The sequence below is a fragment of the Drosophila rhopaloa genome, unplaced genomic scaffold, assembly GCF_018152115.1.
Source record: "Drosophila rhopaloa isolate 14029-0021.01 unplaced genomic scaffold, ASM1815211v1 contig_167, whole genome shotgun sequence".
Lineage (NCBI taxonomy): Eukaryota > Metazoa > Arthropoda > Insecta > Diptera > Drosophilidae > Drosophila > Drosophila rhopaloa.
The window spans coordinates 1515996-1533472 of record NW_025335047.1 but is presented as its reverse complement, the minus strand read 5'-3'; the positions used below and the strand labels follow the sequence as shown (position 1 = coordinate 1533472).

General features: G+C 47.6%; 6 protein-coding genes across 38 annotated transcripts in view; 4 read left to right on the top strand and 2 right to left on the bottom strand.

Moving 5' to 3' along the window:
- Nucleotides 1-276: 276 nt before the first annotated feature.
- Nucleotides 277-4316, top strand: LOC108046570 (set1/Ash2 histone methyltransferase complex subunit ASH2). 2 transcript variants are annotated; one of them, XM_017126355.2, is made up of 7 exons: nucleotides 277-392; nucleotides 444-628; nucleotides 691-1035; nucleotides 2659-3039; nucleotides 3107-3387; nucleotides 3755-4012; nucleotides 4076-4316. In XM_017126355.2, the coding sequence occupies exons 1-7, from the start codon at nucleotides 277-279 to the stop codon at nucleotides 4178-4180; spliced, it is 1671 nt and encodes a 556-aa protein (XP_016981844.1). In that variant the 3' UTR covers nucleotides 4181-4316. The 2 variants fall into 2 exon arrangements, with proteins under 2 accessions (XP_016981844.1, XP_016981846.1); XM_017126357.2 differs by lacking the exons at nucleotides 277-392; nucleotides 444-628; nucleotides 691-1035 and adding an exon at nucleotides 1886-2097.
- Nucleotides 4317-4480: 164 nt separating this feature from the next.
- Nucleotides 4481-5949, bottom strand: LOC108046549. Its single transcript, XM_017126267.2, has one exon. The coding sequence runs from the start codon at nucleotides 5693-5695 to the stop codon at nucleotides 4511-4513; it is 1185 nt and encodes a 394-aa protein (XP_016981756.1). The 5' UTR covers nucleotides 5696-5949; the 3' UTR covers nucleotides 4481-4510.
- Nucleotides 5950-7041: 1092 nt separating this feature from the next.
- LOC108046646 (CLK4-associating serine/arginine rich protein) lies at nucleotides 7042-11465 on the top strand. 3 transcript variants are annotated; one of them, XM_017126478.2, is made up of 6 exons: nucleotides 7042-7356; nucleotides 7443-9257; nucleotides 9360-9453; nucleotides 10261-10348; nucleotides 10436-10541; nucleotides 10598-11465. In XM_017126478.2, the coding sequence occupies exons 1-6, from the start codon at nucleotides 7160-7162 to the stop codon at nucleotides 11172-11174; spliced, it is 2877 nt and encodes a 958-aa protein (XP_016981967.2). In that variant the 5' UTR covers nucleotides 7042-7159; the 3' UTR covers nucleotides 11175-11465. The 3 variants fall into 3 exon arrangements, with proteins under 3 accessions (XP_016981967.2, XP_016981969.1, XP_016981968.1); XM_017126480.2 differs by lacking the exon at nucleotides 10598-11465 and having other exon boundaries at nucleotides 9360-9412; nucleotides 10436-10540; XM_017126479.2 differs by lacking the exon at nucleotides 10598-11465 and having other exon boundaries at nucleotides 9360-9457; nucleotides 10436-10540.
- Nucleotides 11466-11726: 261 nt separating this feature from the next.
- Nucleotides 11727-12376, top strand: LOC108046560 (bolA-like protein DDB_G0274169). Its single transcript, XM_017126326.2, has 2 exons — nucleotides 11727-12054; nucleotides 12107-12376. Exons 1-2 carry the CDS (start codon nucleotides 11761-11763, stop codon nucleotides 12263-12265), a joined length of 453 nt encoding a protein of 150 aa, XP_016981815.1. The 5' UTR covers nucleotides 11727-11760; the 3' UTR covers nucleotides 12266-12376.
- On the bottom strand, nucleotides 12292-13942 carry LOC108046559 (protoporphyrinogen oxidase). Its single transcript, XM_017126325.2, has one exon. It carries the CDS (start codon nucleotides 13810-13812, stop codon nucleotides 12388-12390), a length of 1425 nt encoding a protein of 474 aa, XP_016981814.2. The 5' UTR covers nucleotides 13813-13942; the 3' UTR covers nucleotides 12292-12387.
- Nucleotides 13943-13990: 48 nt separating this feature from the next.
- LOC108046554 (calcium-activated potassium channel slowpoke) overlaps nucleotides 13991-17477 on the top strand; it is a 47438-nt gene continuing 43951 nt past the window's right edge. For 26 of the 30 annotated variants that reach the window (XM_044458392.1, XM_017126283.2, XM_017126294.2 and 23 more), the window contains exon 1: nucleotides 17041-17432. The gene's annotated coding sequence lies outside the window, so the exon portion shown is untranslated. Of the gene's footprint in view, nucleotides 14074-15175; nucleotides 15196-17040; nucleotides 17433-17477 lie in introns of those variants that run through there. The other 4 variants (XM_044458403.1, XM_044458387.1, XM_017126280.2 and 1 more) reach the window with 4 other exon arrangements.

The window sequence follows — 17477 nt, the reverse complement described above, 5'->3', positions numbered from 1 at the left end:
ACATATATATTTGGTTGGGATATATATGTATATATATACAATTACAATCGAAGCAAGAGCCAGAGTTGGAGCGAAGAGGCAGGGGCAGGGTTGTCAGGCTGTGTGCGCAAAATTTGTCGACTATCAGCTATCGGTTATCGGTGACGTCGCGTCCACCACTAGCTGGGCATCCATGTGTTCCCGCCAACGGTCACACTGGTCAGCCAGCTATTCTTGCGCTCCGCAAATTATTTTTGTTTACATGCTGTTTGCTGACTGAAAAAGTGCATCACTGCCATGGAGGACATCCAGATGGACACCAGCTCGCCCACGGAGTCCAGCTCCGAGGTGAATTTCAATGCAGACGAAGAGAAAACCCAGGAATCGCGTGCCGCCGCCGGCGTTTGTTACTGGTAAGGTTTTCTCTTGTTTGCTCTGCCCCCATTGATAAGAATGTTTTTTAGCGGCAAGGAGCGGAATCTTAACATCGTGGAGCTGCTCTGTGCCACCTGTGCCCGCTGGGTTCACGAGTCCTGCGTCTCTTACCAACTGGGCAAGGGCAAGCTCCTGCCCTTCATCACCAACTATGTGTTCGTTTGCAAGAGCTGCTCGGCCAGCGGATTAGAGAGCTTTCGCAAGAGTCAGGCGAGTAAGTTGAAAGGTCTCTTAGCCCTTGTCCCCATAGTAACGATAATCCCTATCCATGCCTAGCCATTTCCCAGATGTGCCACTGTGCCATTGCCAACATGCAGCAAACGGCTGCCAGGGAAGGACGTCGCCAGATCCAGTTCAGCAAGGACAAGGAGATCATCCCGTACATCGAACAGTACTGGGAGGCCATGACCACAATGCCGCGCCGGCTTACTCAATCCTGGTACAGCACTGTCCAACGATCATTGGTAAAGGACGTCCAGACGCTGTTCACCTACGAGGAGCACTCTGAACACGGCTCTATGTATGGACTGTTCCACCAGGATCTGCGGATCATCAAGCCCAACTACGAGGGCATGAGTAAAAGCGGCGCCCTGCGTCTTACCGACGATGGATACACCCAAGGTGAGTTTATAATGGATTTGGTTATAGTAGGCTAAGCCCATTACTCAAGCTGTTATAACTTGTATCGTAAGAGACTTTTTATCTCGATTAGCCAATCCGTATTGATTGCTTAACCAAAGAAAGGTCATGGAATTTCACATAACTAACAAAATAATATGCTTGGCAATATTCATGCTATTCAGAAACTGATAAATGTAAATAGGTATTTCAAAAACATTCTATTTTTCCTTTAGATTTATGACTCTGGTTCTTTTTAACTATTTAGAAATTTAGCTTTTAACTGAAATGGTTTAGAAGAATAAATATTAATAAGAAAATGTTTTACAAACAAGATTGTGTATATAACCATTTTAAATCGATTTTATGAAATAAATTGATTTAAGTCCTTAGCTATCTTTATGAATTTTAAAAACTAAGAAATTTTAGTTCTTCTTTGATTTGTCAGTCAGATAAACCGTTTTTCATTATAGCTATAGAATTTAAAAGGGATAAGCATTTTAAGGCCAAATCGGCAACACTGGCCAGCCAGCTGATTTTGGCACAGTGGTTCGGGTGTCCCCTATATCGTCTCCACTTCTATTCCCTATTTATCACCCCGTCCACTTCACACACTCTCCGCAAACAAAACAAGCACTCTCTTCTTCGCCGCTCCATTTCGCACGCTCTTTCGCAAGTGTTTGGCAAGACAACAACAAACACGACTGGAAATCGCAAAGCGGATCGTACTTTCTGATTTGCAAACGCACACATAGGCACAAAGAGAGAGGAGAGAAGAGAGCAGCCCCACGTAGTCACATTGTGGGCGTTGCGGGGGGCGGAGTGGGGTGGGGCTGGCAGAAGAGCTCAACTAAGCTCATTCATTACAAACATTCACTACAAACAAATAGTTACGCTTGGAACACTTGTGCGAGTGTGTGTGTGAGGCGCTCTTTCAGGGAAATTGATTTTGATTTAATTCGGAGCACTACGCAATTGCAAGACCCCTGCTCCTCCAGCTCGCTTGTGGCCTGCTCCTGGTCCTGCCCCTTCCAGCCATGGCGTCATCGTTTCCGGATGAGGAGTGTAAGCCCGGAAGCACCAACACCTCGAACTTTGCCGCACCAGTTAGCTGATCCCAGGAAACATTTGCCATCGTGATAGAATCGAATGGAAGATACATTTGTGCCCAGAGATAGTATCTTTCCTTAGTAGAAGTTACGCCTTTCAGAAACATATGAATCTAACCTTCTGAAGTATCTTTGAAGTTGCTCTAAAAAGTTTCCTAGAAGAGATTCAGGCGGGTGTTCAATAGGATAAGTGATTACGTGTTCGTTATACTTGTAATTTCAACACAAATAATTTTAATAGTTCACAGCCCAAACTCTTTACTACTTAAGGATTTGCCCTTAAAGATACTTTCTAAGACACTTTACCAAATGTCTATACCATTAAAAATCTTCAAAAACTCTCTCGGTAATAGAAGTTATTATTGGGGATACTTAGTAGTCAAAGTAAAATTAGTTTTATTTTTTTATCCCCAAATTATCTTAAGTAGTGACTAAGAAATAGCACCTTGCGGATAGACGGTATATATAACATACAATTGTTTTCTAGAAGTATATATAATTGTCTCCTTTTTTCCAGCTGCTTTGTCAAAGAACAATCGACAGAAGAGAAAATTCCCCGGCACGGATTCAGGACCCACGGGCAAGAAGGGTCGTCCCAGCTCCGATGTCGCTGCGAATGTTAAGCTGCCACCACATGGCTATCCTTTGGAGCACCCCTTCAACAAGGATGGCTATCGTTATATACTCGCCGAACCGGATCCACATGCTCCTTTTCGCCAGGAATTCGACGAGAGCTCTGATTGGGCCGGCAAACCCATTCCCGGCTGGCTCTACCGCACCCTGGTGCCCCATTCTGTGCTCCTGGCGCTGCACGATAGGGCACCGCAGCTCAAGATCAGCGAGGATCGGCTGGCGGTGACGGGTGAACGGGGCTACTGCATGGTCCGGGCCACCCACTGTAAGAAACTCCTAAATTTCTAGCAAAACCAAAAACACTGTAATATACTACTCTACTTATCCCACAGCTGTGAATCGGGGCTGCTGGTACTTCGAGATCACTATCGAGGAAATGCCCGAGGGAGCTGCCACGCGACTCGGTTGGGGCAGGGAATACGGCAACCTACAGGCTCCATTGGGCTATGACAAATTCGGCTACTCCTGGAGATCTCGCAAGGGCACCAAGTTCACCGAGAGCCATGGGAAGCACTATAGTGAGGCCTACGTAGAAGGCGACACCCTGGGATTCCTGATCGAACTGCCAGAGGAGACAGCGCTCGACTATCTGCCCAACACATTCAAAGATCGGGTATGTTATTACCACGCCCCCAAAAATGTACAGATCATTATTTTAAGTAAATAAGAGTAGGAAAACTAGTTTACTTGGAAATTATAGTTGAACGACTTGAAAATTTCTCAACATTTTGTTTTGAAATGAAATAAAGTGACAAAAAAAGTGTTGTATTTAAAAAAACAATTTTTTAATAGTTTGAACTTTTCTGCCTGTCTTTAGTGCTTTGCCCAAACAAGTCTTGGTTTTCCTATTGTAAAAATGAAAGGTCAATCATGATAATTAGCCCACATTATATCTTACCCCTTTACATTTTAATTGTACTGCATTCTTACAAAAAGACCCTCCCTAATTAGCAATCCTGCCTTCTATTCATTCTCCATAGCCGCTGGTCAAGTTTAAGTCGCATCTGTACTACGAGGACAAGGACAAGATCACCGAGACGCTTAAGAATCTGCACATCCTGCAGGGAAGTCGCATCGAGTTCTTTAAGAACGGCCAGTCGCAGGGCGTGGCATTCGAGGACATCTACGCCGGGAGCTACTTTCCGGCCATTTCGATTCACAAAAGTGCCACGGTCAGCGTGAACTTCGGACCCGCCTTCAAGTATCCCGAGGTGCTCGGCGATCGCAAAGCCAAGGGGGTAGGATAGCTCATTTTCTCTTTTTCCCAGGATCATTTAAATTGACTGAGCAATCCTTTACAGATGCACGATCGCGTGGAGGAGTTGATCACAGAGCAGTGCTTAGCCGACACCCTCTACCTCACTGAACACGATGGACGTCTACGCCTGGATAATATGGGTATTTAAGGGATAAGTCGTCTTTGGTCATAGATAACTATAGCGACTTGGGTCTAACATCCATTTAACTGCGTTAAAACGATGTGTTATTTTTGTATGCACTTTTTCATTGGCCAGAAGAATATATACTACGTGAAAAAGACTACATTCTCGAATATAAATTTTTATGGACAAATTCTCTAGTCTTTTTACGCGAATGGCAATTCATAAGATTTTTAATTAGAGTAGAATATTTTTAGATACACAAGCACATTCAAACCTTATATTACCCATTTTTTCAAACATCTCCCAAATAATTTAAAGCGAATGCTCCTTTGAGTTCAGTTTTATTGTTTGAGGTTACTTGAAGGCTTTGAATTTCGAGGCACTGTAGGGTATGTAGAAGGCACTGCTCGGTGCGAACTCGGAGCGCGGATGATGCACTGCCGCCGAGATGGACCGCCCCGTGGACGGTGTGTTGCTGGACACGCTAGTTGCGCCGAACGGATGCATTGTGGAGCGGTTGGAGGAACTGTTGCTGTGGCCGTGACTATTGTGCCCGCCGCCGCCGCTCGAGTTGCTCTGGCTCGAAGTGGCCGTGGTGGTGGCCAGCAGATCCCTGTTGTGCCTGCTCAGGTTCAGCGAGGGCAGCACCACCGCGTTCTTGTTGTTGAAGAAACGACTGGCGGCCATGGGCATGTGCCAAGCGGACGAGCGATGGCCCTGGTGCGGCAGCACGGCGGACTTGGCCTGATGCTGCTGCTGCAGTTGCTCCTTCTGCTGCACCTGGGTGAGCTGGACGAAGCTGCGGTTGTTGAGCAATCCCCGGAAGCGCCGGTTAGTGTCCAGCACATTCAGTATGGGCGGCATGCGCAGGCGGGCCGAGGATTGGTTGGTGGCCGAGGAGATAGGCATCGGCGGCTGGTGGTACTGTTGGCTACGCTGGCGCTTGAGCAGCTTCACCGAGACGGAGGTGACTCGCAGATCTCTGTCCAGCAGATCGACCAGCTTCTTCTGACTGGGACGCAGATAGGAGCGGTGATGGGGCTGGTGCTGTTCCTCCGCCTTGGGTGTGAGGAAGCCGTCCTCCGCCTCCTCATCCTCATCGTCGTCGTCGAGGGAGTTCAGGCTGAGATTTGAAATCGAGTCGATATCCTCCCTCGTCTGGCTGTCGAAGCTGTGGTGGCGGAGAGCAGTCCTGCGGCCCAGCAGGCTGGGGAACTTGCGCTGCCAATCGGCGATCTCGTTGCGCAACTCCGGCTCCTGGAGCTCCGGCAAAGGATCCTCCCCGCTCATCAGCCGCTCCACCCGCTCCCAGTCCAGCAGGTTCTTCTTGATGGCGTCGTCCGCCCAGGGAATTGAGCCCACCGAGCTGCGGTCGATGCTACTCGACGAATAGGGCACATCCTGCAGGAACTCAGAATCGTCCGCGTCGTGGTCGTCCTTCTCCACTTCCGCCTCGTTGTTGTTGGCGCTGTCCTTGCAGATGGCACCCTCGTTGTCCTCCAGATCCACTCCGAAGAAGTAGCGTCTGTCTGAGGACATCAAAACTGGATCCGCAAACGAGCTGGACTCGTTCTTCTTTCGCTTTCCCCTCACTGCTCCTTGGTCCTTGCACTCGCAAATCCCCGTGGGTGTCCTTCCGATTCAGCTGTGGATGTGGCTGTGGTTGTGGATGTGTTCCCCTTCAAAATCGATGCCGCTAAAGGCGGCGAGCGACAATTGTTGTGTTGTGGCCCATTCCAGTTTGGCTTGTTATTTATTGTCCTTTTGTTGTTTCCACCACCGACAAAAGGGCGCAGGCTTCACGGCGTTGCCAGCATAGAACAAAAATAACGAACGATGGTTCGAAAAATAGGTCCAATGAAAATGGTTTTAGATAACGAAACGAGGTTCTTAATTGAAAATAATAATAGGCAATCCCAAAAAACGAAAGTTGTTTGATATTCCGTACGTTGAAACCATCTTCCCTAAAGAAAAAAAATCAAATATGTAACCCTTCACAATTTTATTAGCGCTGGAAAAATATAGAACATCAAATAAATTATAAAGGTATTAATGTATCATATATCTAATTGTAAATAATAAACTTTTAAAAATGATTTTGATTACAAATAAGCTTATAACGATGTTTCGAATAAAAAAGTCCAATGAAAATGGCTTATATAACGAACCTGAGGATCTTAATTGAAAATAATAATAGCCAATCCCAAAAAACGTACGATATTTGATATTCCGTATGTTCAAAACCCATCCCATCCTAAAGAAAAAAATTAAATGGACATTCACAATTTTATTAGCGCTAGAAAAAAATAGAACATCGAATAAATTATGGAGGTATAAATGTATCACATATTCAATAGTAAATAATAAAAAAATAATATCCACTTCTAAAAATGATTTTTATTAGAAATAAGCTTATAACGATTGTTCAAAAAAAAGTTCCAATGAAAATGGGTTTGATAATGGAGCTAAGGTTCTTAATCGAAAATATAAATATGCAATTCCAAAAAACGTAAGTTATTTTATATCCCGTTTTTTAAAACCCATCTTTCCCAAATATAGAATCAAATTGACAATCAGAATTTTATTAGCTCCCGACAAAATAGAACAATGAATATATTAGGGAAGGATAAGTGTATCATATATTCTACTTGATATAATTAAAAAAATAATATCCACTTTTAAAAATTACAGAGAAGTTTTTAAAAATATATTTTAATCTAGCTAAAATCGGCTCATTTATATTTAAAAATAAACTAAAAATAATAAAATAATGGTGATCTCCCGCAAAATGTTCACATCAGTAATATCGATGATTCCTCTCATCGATACTCTCGATTTATGTACCTTGAATCGATATTACATCGCTGCTTCTGCCATCCCTAACTCGAAAACGAAGCAGCTACGAAGGAAGTATTTGCCGGGCGTGCTGATGTCCTTTTGCGGTTGAAGCACACTCATTTGCCAGCCGGCGACCGCAGGAATCAGAAGCACACGACCAGAAGGATGTGGCACGAGGCGAGGAAGCAGGAGCGCAAGATCCGCGGTCTGATCGTCGACTACAGAAAAAGGGCGGAGCGGCGGCAGTACTTTTACGACAAGATCCAGGCTGATCCCACCCAGTTCCTGCAGCTGCACGGCCGTCGGAGCAAGATTTACCTGGATCCCGCGGTGGCCGCCGCCGGCGATGGAGCCGCAATCATGCAAGTGATATTCAGTTGGAGCTTACAACCCTCTACTTCTTGTGTGGTTGGTGGTGTCCTTTACTAAGTGTCCTTCCTTTTTGCAGTGTGCCTTGGCAGGGTCAACAGGACAACCTCATCGATCGCTTCGATGTGCGTGCCCATTTAGATCACATACCTCCCGTGAACAAGACAACCGTAGATGGAGCCGAGGTGGACTCCGACCTGACCACCGAGGAGCGCCAGCTGAACTACGAACGTTATCGTATTTTGGCCCAGAACGACTTCCTGAACGTAAGCGAGGACAAGTTTCTGCACCAGCTCTACCTAGAGGAGCAGTTCGGGGCCAATGCCCAGCTGGAGGCGGAGCGCAATCTGGCCAAGAAGAAACAAAAGACTGGTGGAGCCACCATTGGCTACTCCTATGACGACGCTGGCGATGCAGCTACCATTGGCCCGCAGCCCTTCGGAGCTGCCAGTTCGACCGCCACTGGAGGAGCAGCTGCTGCCAAGGGCGACAAGGCGGAGGGCAGCGACGAATCCGATTCGGACATCGATATGGACGTCTCAATTGACATCGGCAAGCTGGACACCGCCCAGGCCCACGAGCTTAACGCCTGCGGGCGCAACTACGGCATGAAGAGCAACGACTTCTTTTCGCACCTGACCAAGGATGCGGACGAGGCGGACGCCTTGCGCATTGCCCGCGAGGAGGAGCAAGAGAAGATGCTGCTGAGTGGCAGGAAGTCGAGGCGCGAGCGACGTGCCCAAAAGGAACGGAGAATCGCCAATAGACCCTTTAGTCCGCCCAGCTATGCGGCCAAGGAGGACAAGGACAAGAAGGGTGGCGTCAAGGGCGGCGACAAGGAAAAGGAAGAGGACAGCGACTCCAGATCTCCTTCTCCTGCCGAGGCGGGCCCGGAGAAGATCACCTACATTACCTCATTCGGCGGCGAGGACGAGATGCAGCCACACTCCAAGATCACCATCAGCCTGACCAAGCCGGGCCTGACTCTGGGAGAGTCCTGCATCAATGCCAGCAGCGGAGCAGCCATTGCTGCCGCAGCAGCAGCCTCCTCGGTGTCCTATGCGCAGAAGGTTAAGGACAACCTGCCCAAGTTGAAGGTGATGAATGAGTCGGCCAAGCGCAGCAGACGCCGTTCCCGCTCGCACTCTCGCTCTCGTTCCAGGAGCGGCTCTGCCTCCAGAAGTCGCAGTGGGAGTCGGAGGAGGAGTCGTCGCAGTCGTAGCTATCAGAGAAGGAGCAGGACGCGCTCACGACGTCGACGGAGGTACTACTCCAGATCTAGATCCCGGTCGCGATCTCGTTCCAGGTCTAGATCAAGGTCTAGGTCACGCACCCGCTCGCGCTCTGGTTCTTGGAAACGCTACAAGTCGCGCAGTCCCAGCTACAAGCGGTCCAGAAAGCGCTACTCCTACTCCTCGCGCAGCTCCAGTGCAAGCTCTTACAGGCGAAGGAGTCGCTCCCGTTCCCATTCCAGTCGTAGAAGTCGCGCAAAGAAGAAGACCACACCGCCGCCGGTGGCGACGGTTGGTGGCTATTGCCTGAGCACCACCACCACTACCACAACATCCACTCTGACGGCGGTGAAGCTGCTCCAGCAGCAGCAGCAGCCGCAGGTCAAGGCCATGCCGCCCATGATCAGCTATCCCCTGCCGGCACGAGTGCTCAATCTAGGCCAACCCGGCATCGCTGCCGCTCCCGCTGCAGTGCAACCGCAGGTTCTGGAGCCACCACCGCCGCCACTGAAACGCTACTATGGCCGGAAGAGAGCCAACGACACTTCGTCCTCATCCTCGTCGGGAGCGGAAAACAGCGAAGCCAGCGACAACGAGGAGCAGCCGCAACAACAGTTGGGAAAGCGAGCAGAGGATTCCGATGAAATGGAAGTGGACACTGCGTAAGTTTGTATGGCGCAGAGTGGTAAAGTAGAACAGCCAAACACTAGTCTATAATTCGTAGTGTTTGTAACCGACAACTGATTCTGGAATCTCTCTTGCAGGTCAGAGCGCTCCCATGCCCTCCAGCCAACCATGTCGTCATCGAGCAGCACGGGTAATCAAACAGGCAAATATAGTTCTGCTACCGAAACCAAAGTCAGTAAGCAAAGCCAAGTGTCTCATGCCCCACCCAACTGGAGTACACCACAAAATTCACGTCTCAGCCTCCCGCAATCCGCATTCCAATGAGCAACATTCGGACCCAAGCAGGCAGCACCGTGTTCTCGTTCCAACCCCGACCAGTGACCATGCTACCATCCCTGCCCTGCCCTGCCTGTCCCCTTGTTGATGCATTGTCTTGTGTCCCCCTTTCAATGCCAATGCAGTAGTCGTTGCTATTATGCGCAGGAGATTGCAATGCAATCAAGGATGCATTTACCACCCCATTATGTTTATAAAGACGAAACGTTTAACGTCCTGTTTGTCTGCATTTCCGTTAATCTGTTGCTATGCAGAAAAGTTCAGAAAATAGGAGCCACGGTTGTTGTACGGATCCCATGGTACTGAACTTCTGCCATTTTTATTGTAGCTTAACTCTTCAAGATATCATTATTCCTGTTTTATAAGTACAGCCAGCTTAAGTATATTTTGATATTATTCTTCCATTTCAAAGGGACTTTATGAACAAGGGTGTTCCGAAATAATGGTACTCTACTTTGTCACTTAAAAATATTATTTATTTGTCAGATAGCATCCTGAAAAGCGATTAGTCTGCAAGGGTATTCAAAGCTTCGGTCCTCGGAGCTAGCTTTCCCTGATGTTAGTGAGTAGAAGTCCTCGACTGAGCAGATCATGAACGAACTGACTGATCCCTACTGCCCAACACACTTTCGACTGCCCGCCCTGCTCCCTGAAGCCTCAACCCCACCATGGGACTTGCTAAATAACTATTATGTTTTACAGGGCTCTGGACATCCGAGTTCTGGCGGCGGACGACCCAATCTGCGCGAACGGCTTAAGCGAAAGATGCAGAACCTACTGAACCGGCAATGTAAGCCACCAGGAGTGTAGTGTGATGTTCACCAAACGCCTTCTGAAACCCCTTGGAGTAGAAAACTAAAACATGACTATTTTGCAGATAAAGCCGATAAAAGGGCGGAGATTGAGAAGACGGAACGGGAGCGACTGCAGCAGCAGGAGCGTGAAGACGAGATGCGTGAACTGGCGCTGAAGCTGCGCAGGAGGTGAGTATCTTGATGTGGTCGGCTTTAGCGGTCCTCTCACATCTACATATTCACAGGCGCCGTGAGCTGCGTCACAAGTATGGTACACCCTCGAGTGGAAAGCTGTCGGATAGCGAGGCGGAATCGGTGGCCTCGGAGAGCCAGCTGGCGAAGACCTCGACCCGTCGCAGCCGCAGCAGATCGCACAGTCGCCGGCGGACTCCTCCGCCGGACACACAGCACAGTCGGCGGAGCAGCAGTCGAACGGAGAGAAGGCGACGCACGAGGACGCCCAGTCCCAAACACAACCGCAGGCAGCGTTCCCGCTCCAGAAGTAGCAGTCGCGTGGAGCGGAAGCGGCGTTCCAACAGCCGACGGCGCAGTGGCAGTCGCGACCGACGACGTTCCCGCAGCCGGAGGAGTCAGTCCCGGCGGCGAAGACAGCGAGACCGCAGCATAGAGCGAAATCGCGAGCGGGAGCGGTACAGGCAACAGCATCAGCAGCAACAGCAACAGCAGCACGACAGGATGCGGGGACGGGACCGCGAACGAGATGCGGATTACGGTTACGGCGGCAGTGGCAGCGGCTCCTCCAATAGAGGACGCGTCGTGATATCCGCACCACCAAAGCTCAAGAAACTGGTCGACTACTGAACCGGATAGCGCTGTGAAGGAGACCCTTTTCTATTCACTTGATTATACACTTGATATTCGCTCGATTGTTTATAGATGTAGGAATCATTTCTGGAGCGTATTCTGCGTTAACTGTTGATTTTGGCCCAATAAAATAATTTTAGCTATTACAGTTAAGACTTTTTAAGGAGAGAGCATTTTTTGTACATTTTAATTTTACTTATTTCCTGATTGTCATTTATCAAGCGCTTGAATTTTTATTCCCGTACTTAATTAGTTATTACAAATACATATTTTTCTTTGCTCCCTAAATCCTTTTAGAACTTTTATTTTTGGGTTATTATAGTTAAATGTTCAGATTTATACGTTATGGGTTATTTAATTTAATCTTCTTGAGAATGATTTTCTATTATTATTATTATTATTATTTTATCAATTGATAGACTAATCTAAATGCATTTTTAAGCCGTTGAATATGTGTCCGTTAAAAACTGACATTTGAAAAGTTGTGGCTATCGATAGGTCGATTCCAATCGTACACTTCACAACCCTGGTCATTAGTTGTTTATGTAATCGTGAACAGCTGTGCAAGAAGCATACTGGAATCATGTTAAATCTTGCTTTTCGCCGATTCGCTGGAGTTTCCTCGCGAAACCTGAATCAAGTGACGCCAACGATCAGCAGCTTGGGACAGATCCTTTCCAGAGCCACCATGTCGCAGGAGGCGGGTCAGTACCCGCCCATTGAGTTCGCCATGCGGAAGGCACTCACCACAGAGCTAAAGCCGGTGTTCCTGGAGGTCATCAACGAATCGCCCCAGCACAATGTGCCCAAGCGGTCGGAGTCCCACTTCCGGGTGTTCGTCGTCTCGGAGAAGTTCAACGATCTGACCCTCATCAAGGTGAAATTATAAACCATGTCATCTAGTTTTTATTTAATGCATTCCCACACAGCGCCATCGACTGGTCAATGATACGGTGAAGAATGCCCTGAAGGCCGCCGGTTTCGAGTTCATGCACGCCCTGTCCATCGAGGCCAAGACGCCCAAACAGTGGGAACCCGAGCAGGAGCCGGAGAAGAGCCCGCCGTGCTTGGGAGGTCACGGCAAGTAAACCCGCAGGAATCAAAAGCCCATTCTATGTACAAAGGACCTACTTTACTACTCACAAAACCAGCTTAAGCAAATACAACAGAATCGCCAACGGATAAAAGGGTATGTTTGGGAATGGTTGATCTAGGAGGACGGAATGGCCTCCACCTGGCGCCGGGCTGACAGGATGACGTCGTTGATGCCCACTCCATCGTAGGCGGCTCCGCACAGCGACAGCGGCAGCTTGTACGTCTTGATGTAATTCCGGATGCCCTCCACGCGTCGCTTGTGGCCAACCGTGTACTGCGGTATGCACTTGTGCAGCGTGTGCACGCGACTGAACTTGGGCTCCTCGTGGATCTGCAGAATCTGCTGCACCTGCCGGGTGGCCAGGTCGAGGATCTGCTTGGGGCTTGGGCGATTGCCGAACCACTGGTCGAACCAATGGCCGCCCATCATCACGGTGAGCACGGTGTTCTCGCCCATCTCGAAGCAGCAGCTGTCAAAAATCACGCCCAATATCGGCAGCTTCTCCACGGGCGGCACCAGCAGTCCGAAGCCATCCTGCTTGAGCAGTTTGCCTGGAAACTGCATGTTTACCACCAGCACATCCACGTACGGTATATCCAGCAGTTGGGCGCTCAGCGAGGGATGCTGCTGCTTCACCAGGGGCGCTAGTTTGTGAGCCGGCAGGGAGCTGACCACATGCTCCACCGGCACATCCGCATCTTTGATGGTCATCCGGACGCCAGAGCTGCTAAAGGTCAAACTGCGGCACTCGTTGCTCAGCTGCACGTTGACATCCCGCTCGCCCAGGTACTTTCGCAGTGCTTTGGGAAGGATCTCCAATCCGCCCTGCAGTCCGTACATGGCCCATTTCTCCTGCAGCGCCTGGGCGTACAGCTTGGGTTGTCCCTGAGCGAAAAGGCCCTCCTTGGAGTCCACCGTCTTGTCTTTGAAGCGGGCAAGGAGTGCTCCCTTGAGTACTCCACCGTACTTCTGCTCCTTCTCAAAGAGTCCCTCCATCAGGAAGCGGACGCTGATCTCGCGGGCATCCCCGGCACAAATGCCGCAGATCATGGGGCTAATGGCGTAGTCGGCTATCTCCTTGCCAAACCGCCGCTCTGCGAAGCTGTAGATGCTCTCGTCCTCCAGCTTGGCCTTCTTACTCGCGGTGACCAGATCCCGCAGTATTGCCTTGTAAAGCGGTTTGGTAAAAGGTGGCAGGACCCCGAAGAGTCCTTTGGGACTGTTGGGCAGCATGCAGAGCTGCCCCTTGGCATACAGCATTCTGTTGCGGGCCGCCACATGACTGCGCCGGATGGGAGTCACCTCCAGCTGCAGCTCCTCCACGAGTTCCAGTGTATTTGCTCCTGGCAGGCCAACGGGGCGTATGGTGCGCGGTCCGCTCTCGAAGATGAAGTTGCGGTCTTTGCGGTTCTCCGTACGCACCCACCCGCCCACTCGGGGCGAGGCCTCGTAGATGGTCAGCGGCTTGCCGAACCGCCGCAACAAGTAGTATCCGGCGGACAGGCCGCTCAGCCCGCCGCCCAGCACGGCCGTCGTCATGGTCCTTCCGCTGCTTCTGTTGGCTCCCGAATCCTGCAGAGAATTCGGACTAGTCTTGGTCTGGTGACGGGCAATTCTATGCCGGCTTGGATTGGATTGGCCAGACCAAAATAAACCCAGATGACATAACTATCGCTGCTTGATAAGGCTATCGATACGTCCTACTCCAAAACCAGCTGAGCTTTCAATCGATGTTTGCGGAGCTGAAAAAGATTTGAATTTCCAATCGAAAACACACGAATTTTGAAGAAGATATAGCAGGTAAGCGGAAAATGTTTAATATATAATATATGACGTACTAATAATAACAGTAACAAAATGTTGGATAAATTTATATTTTTTAATATTTTGCGAACATTGGGAACATGGAAGTAAAATTAAAAAAATAAATGAAGAACAAAATGGTAAAATTATGTTCTTAAATGTAAAATTATCTTAATATTGCTTACGAAATTAATCAATGTCAGGAAATAATCTTTTATTTTTAATACAGATACAAATGTAATTTTAAATACATAGGTAGAATTTTAATTTTCTCCGCCCAGAATAACTAACAATTTATTTGGTCCGTCAGAAAATTCACAAAATATTTGCAGAATCATAAACTGTAAATAACAAAGTTATAGTATAAATCACAAGTGTATAAATACAGGGAATAATAAGCACATGTATACTTAATTAATATAATTTATTTAAACAATTAAACATTTAAGTACAACATTATATATTTACGGAATATCCAAATCCCTTAAGTAGGTTATTGACTTACAACATGCAAAAGTAATTTTTAATCCCATTCACAATATGCAAGTGCATCTACCCCAAAAGTATGCAACAGACCCTCTTAACCATTCCACATACGCCATGTTGCATCGCTGCGAATGAAACTGCCAGTGTCACACTCTCAGTCGTTTTATCTTATTGCATTTTAATACAATAGTAAAATTTAAGTAGAAGATAATAATTATCCCAAGAGTTATTGAATTTGTTGAATTGAGTCCTGTTTAATCCCATTGAAAATCCACTCGGGCACTTATCTCGATAGTATGCAACGGATCCCCTTGGACATTCCACATACGCCACGTGTGCATCGCAGCGAATGAAACTGACACTGGCACACTCTCAATCGCACCTTCACCATCGCCGCACTCGGTCACTCATAGTGAATGGGTTTTGGCGCCAGTTTTGATGAATCGAGAGACGGGTCCAGCCCGCACCGACCGCAGGACTCCGAAAAGCTCGACAGGGCGAGCTTGGGCCGTGCGGAACCACTTTGTGCCACCGAGTGGCAGGTCGTCGGAGTCCAAAGCGCTCAGAATTGTATACGCTGCTGACGAGAAAGGTTGGTTTTCTGGCCGGAGCGCGTCGCGTCTGGTTTTCTGGGTGTGTGAGTGAGTGGACTGTGTGGAAAAGTGCCTTTCGCATATATGTATACGGACCTATCACCTATACACACACCCAAACTCGGGAAAAGTGAAAAATTTTCAAACTGCGTTTGCCAATTACGTGGGAAAATTGAGGAAAACATGCAGGCGAATCCAGGCAATTAACGTGCCCATTTGCGGAACGGCAATTGTGCAAAATTCAGTATCCGTTGAAAACGGGCCAAGTGAACGTGTAAATGTGCTGAAACACATACACACACAGGAAATTCAATTAATTAGTGAGCGTGTGTGTGCTGTTAAATTGAAAATTGTGATTGCAAAAAGTGTGCATATATAAGGTAGCCCAAAAGTGGGCTAGTGAAAAGTTGAAGTTTTTTTTTTTTTGGCCTGCTGCAGGTTTTCATTTAAAAGGGATACATTCGTTGAGTCAACACACACGCACACGGACACGCACACACACACACACTCATGCGCATACGGCACAGTTTTTCCTTCGCACAAGACGAGCACACCACAAGTTCCCCAAAACGAAAGGACCCGACCCGATGATAAAGTCGATGTTCCAGGCCGGAGATACACTTGTATCGTTCGCCTGCCTTTGCTGCTGTCATCGTCAATGTTATTTTTGTTGCTTCCTACTCGTTGTCCTTCGTGTATCGTATGCCTTGGTATATGTGTGTCAGTCAGTCAGTGGCCGAATCCATTGGAGAGTGTGTGTGTGTGTGTGCGAGCGCCAGGATACGCAGATACCTACAAACTGCCAACGGAGCCCCCGAATCCGAATTCAGGCGAGTTCAATGGGCGGCCAGGACGAAGGACTAAGCTCTGTTTACATTTCCCCTTCGCCAGTGAAGCCCCCATTCACCCATTTACCCATTCCATTCCATTCCCATTCCCATTTTCCTGCTCGTTGGCGTGCCGTGGGAAATTGTGTCGCCAGCTTATTTATTATGAAAATGCAACTTTCATTTGACTCGGCATTTGTCCTGCTTCCATTGTTTGCAGGCGCATTAGGCAGCTTGTTAAGCGCACGAAAGTGTGTGTCCTGCGAGCTAGTGAGTGTGTGTGTGTGACACGAAGGAAAACTAAAAACTAGGGCAGTGTGTTTCCGTTTCAACGACATGCCGCTGGCGAAAGGACGAAGCCACAGGACAGCAGAGCCTCGCTAATCTGGATAGTCGAAAATAATTCAACTAAGGATTTGCATTTTCTTCTTCAAATACTACATTAAAAGTACCTGGGAAACCCTTTTAAAAATAACAAATTAAATACTTTATAACTATCTGGTATTCAGTACCACATTGCGTATGCTTAACCAAAATTCATGTCCCACGTTCGCATACAATGGAAAAGCTTTCTCTTGCGACAATTTTCGGATTCGCTCTACAGCGCAATCGCCAATCCACCAACAGCCAACTGAGAAATGGAGAGAGAAATTGAGAGAGTTTCTCAGAGAATTCTCGGAGAACTGAGAATTAAAAGAAACCGAGAGCTGCTGATTTTGCTTTGAAGCTTGCTTCGCATCTTTATTTATTTATTTACTTGGCAGCGTTGTTTTTCCGGGAAGGGGAAAAGGGTGAAATAACATTAATTTTATTAAACTTCCCATTAAATTGTATATGTGAAAACCCGCAGTAGCCGAATAAAAACTAAAACAGGGACTCTCACAAAAAAAACAAATATATACGATTTAAATATGACAAATTCCGGAGGTCGTTAAAAAATTAAAACACAAATAATGCTGACAGCTTTACTAAAAATATAATTAATTACCGCGGTCGTCGGTGGCCTGGCAATTTAAATATTATTTAATGTATCGCTCAACTCCATAAATCTCTTGCAGCTTAACACACAGGGAAAAATTTCGTAGGCAAACAGAAAAATCGTTGAAGGAAATATGAGCAGTGTGACTAAGCGCAGTTTCTAAACTAACAAAATTCCAATTCAAATTCAAAGCAAACTATCGATCAAAATTACAAAGAAACAAACAAACAAACGCACAATGAAACTGATAAGGTCAATGAAGCCGATAACACCGTTCTAAACACAATGAATGCAATTATGAAATAACCAGGGAATACCATCAGCGACATAGGAAAACGAAAGCCACACAATTTCCACGTGCAAAATTGGCGAGCTGCAGCGACCACACATCGTCTACACATTGATGTGCGATTGGAGCGTGTGAATGTTGGCAGCCCTGGAGCCCTGCCTCGGTGGTTTAGCCAGTACTAGGTGAGTACTACCTGCCCTCCAAACAAGCACACCCACCCACCCAAC

What these genes read in the sequence shown, in the direction of transcription:
- LOC108046570 (XM_017126355.2), top strand. Translation starts at nt 277, where the DNA reads ATGGAGGACATCCAGATGGACACCAGCTCGCCCACGGAGTCCAGCTCC. An exon ending in CATGGTCCGGGCCACCCACT is followed by an intron (nt 3,040 to 3,106) that starts GTAAGAAACTCC and finishes CTTATCCCACAG; the next exon opens with CTGTGAATCGGGGCTGCTGG. An exon ending in GCGATCGCAAAGCCAAGGGG is followed by an intron (nt 4,013 to 4,075) that starts GTAGGATAGCTC and finishes AATCCTTTACAG; the next exon opens with ATGCACGATCGCGTGGAGGA.
- LOC108046549 (XM_017126267.2), bottom strand. Translation starts at nt 5,695, where the DNA reads ATGTCCTCAGACAGACGCTACTTCTTCGGAGTGGATCTGGAGGACAAC.
- LOC108046646 (XM_017126478.2), top strand. Translation starts at nt 7,160, where the DNA reads ATGTGGCACGAGGCGAGGAAGCAGGAGCGCAAGATCCGCGGTCTGATC. An exon ending in GTTCTGCTACCGAAACCAAA is followed by an intron (nt 9,454 to 10,260) that starts GTCAGTAAGCAA and finishes TATGTTTTACAG; the next exon opens with GGCTCTGGACATCCGAGTTC. An exon ending in GCGCTGAAGCTGCGCAGGAG is followed by an intron (nt 10,542 to 10,597) that starts GTGAGTATCTTG and finishes ACATATTCACAG; the next exon opens with GCGCCGTGAGCTGCGTCACA.
- LOC108046560 (XM_017126326.2), top strand. Translation starts at nt 11,761, where the DNA reads ATGTTAAATCTTGCTTTTCGCCGATTCGCTGGAGTTTCCTCGCGAAAC. An exon ending in ACGATCTGACCCTCATCAAG is followed by an intron (nt 12,055 to 12,106) that starts GTGAAATTATAA and finishes ATTCCCACACAG; the next exon opens with CGCCATCGACTGGTCAATGA.
- LOC108046559 (XM_017126325.2), bottom strand. Translation starts at nt 13,812, where the DNA reads ATGACGACGGCCGTGCTGGGCGGCGGGCTGAGCGGCCTGTCCGCCGGA.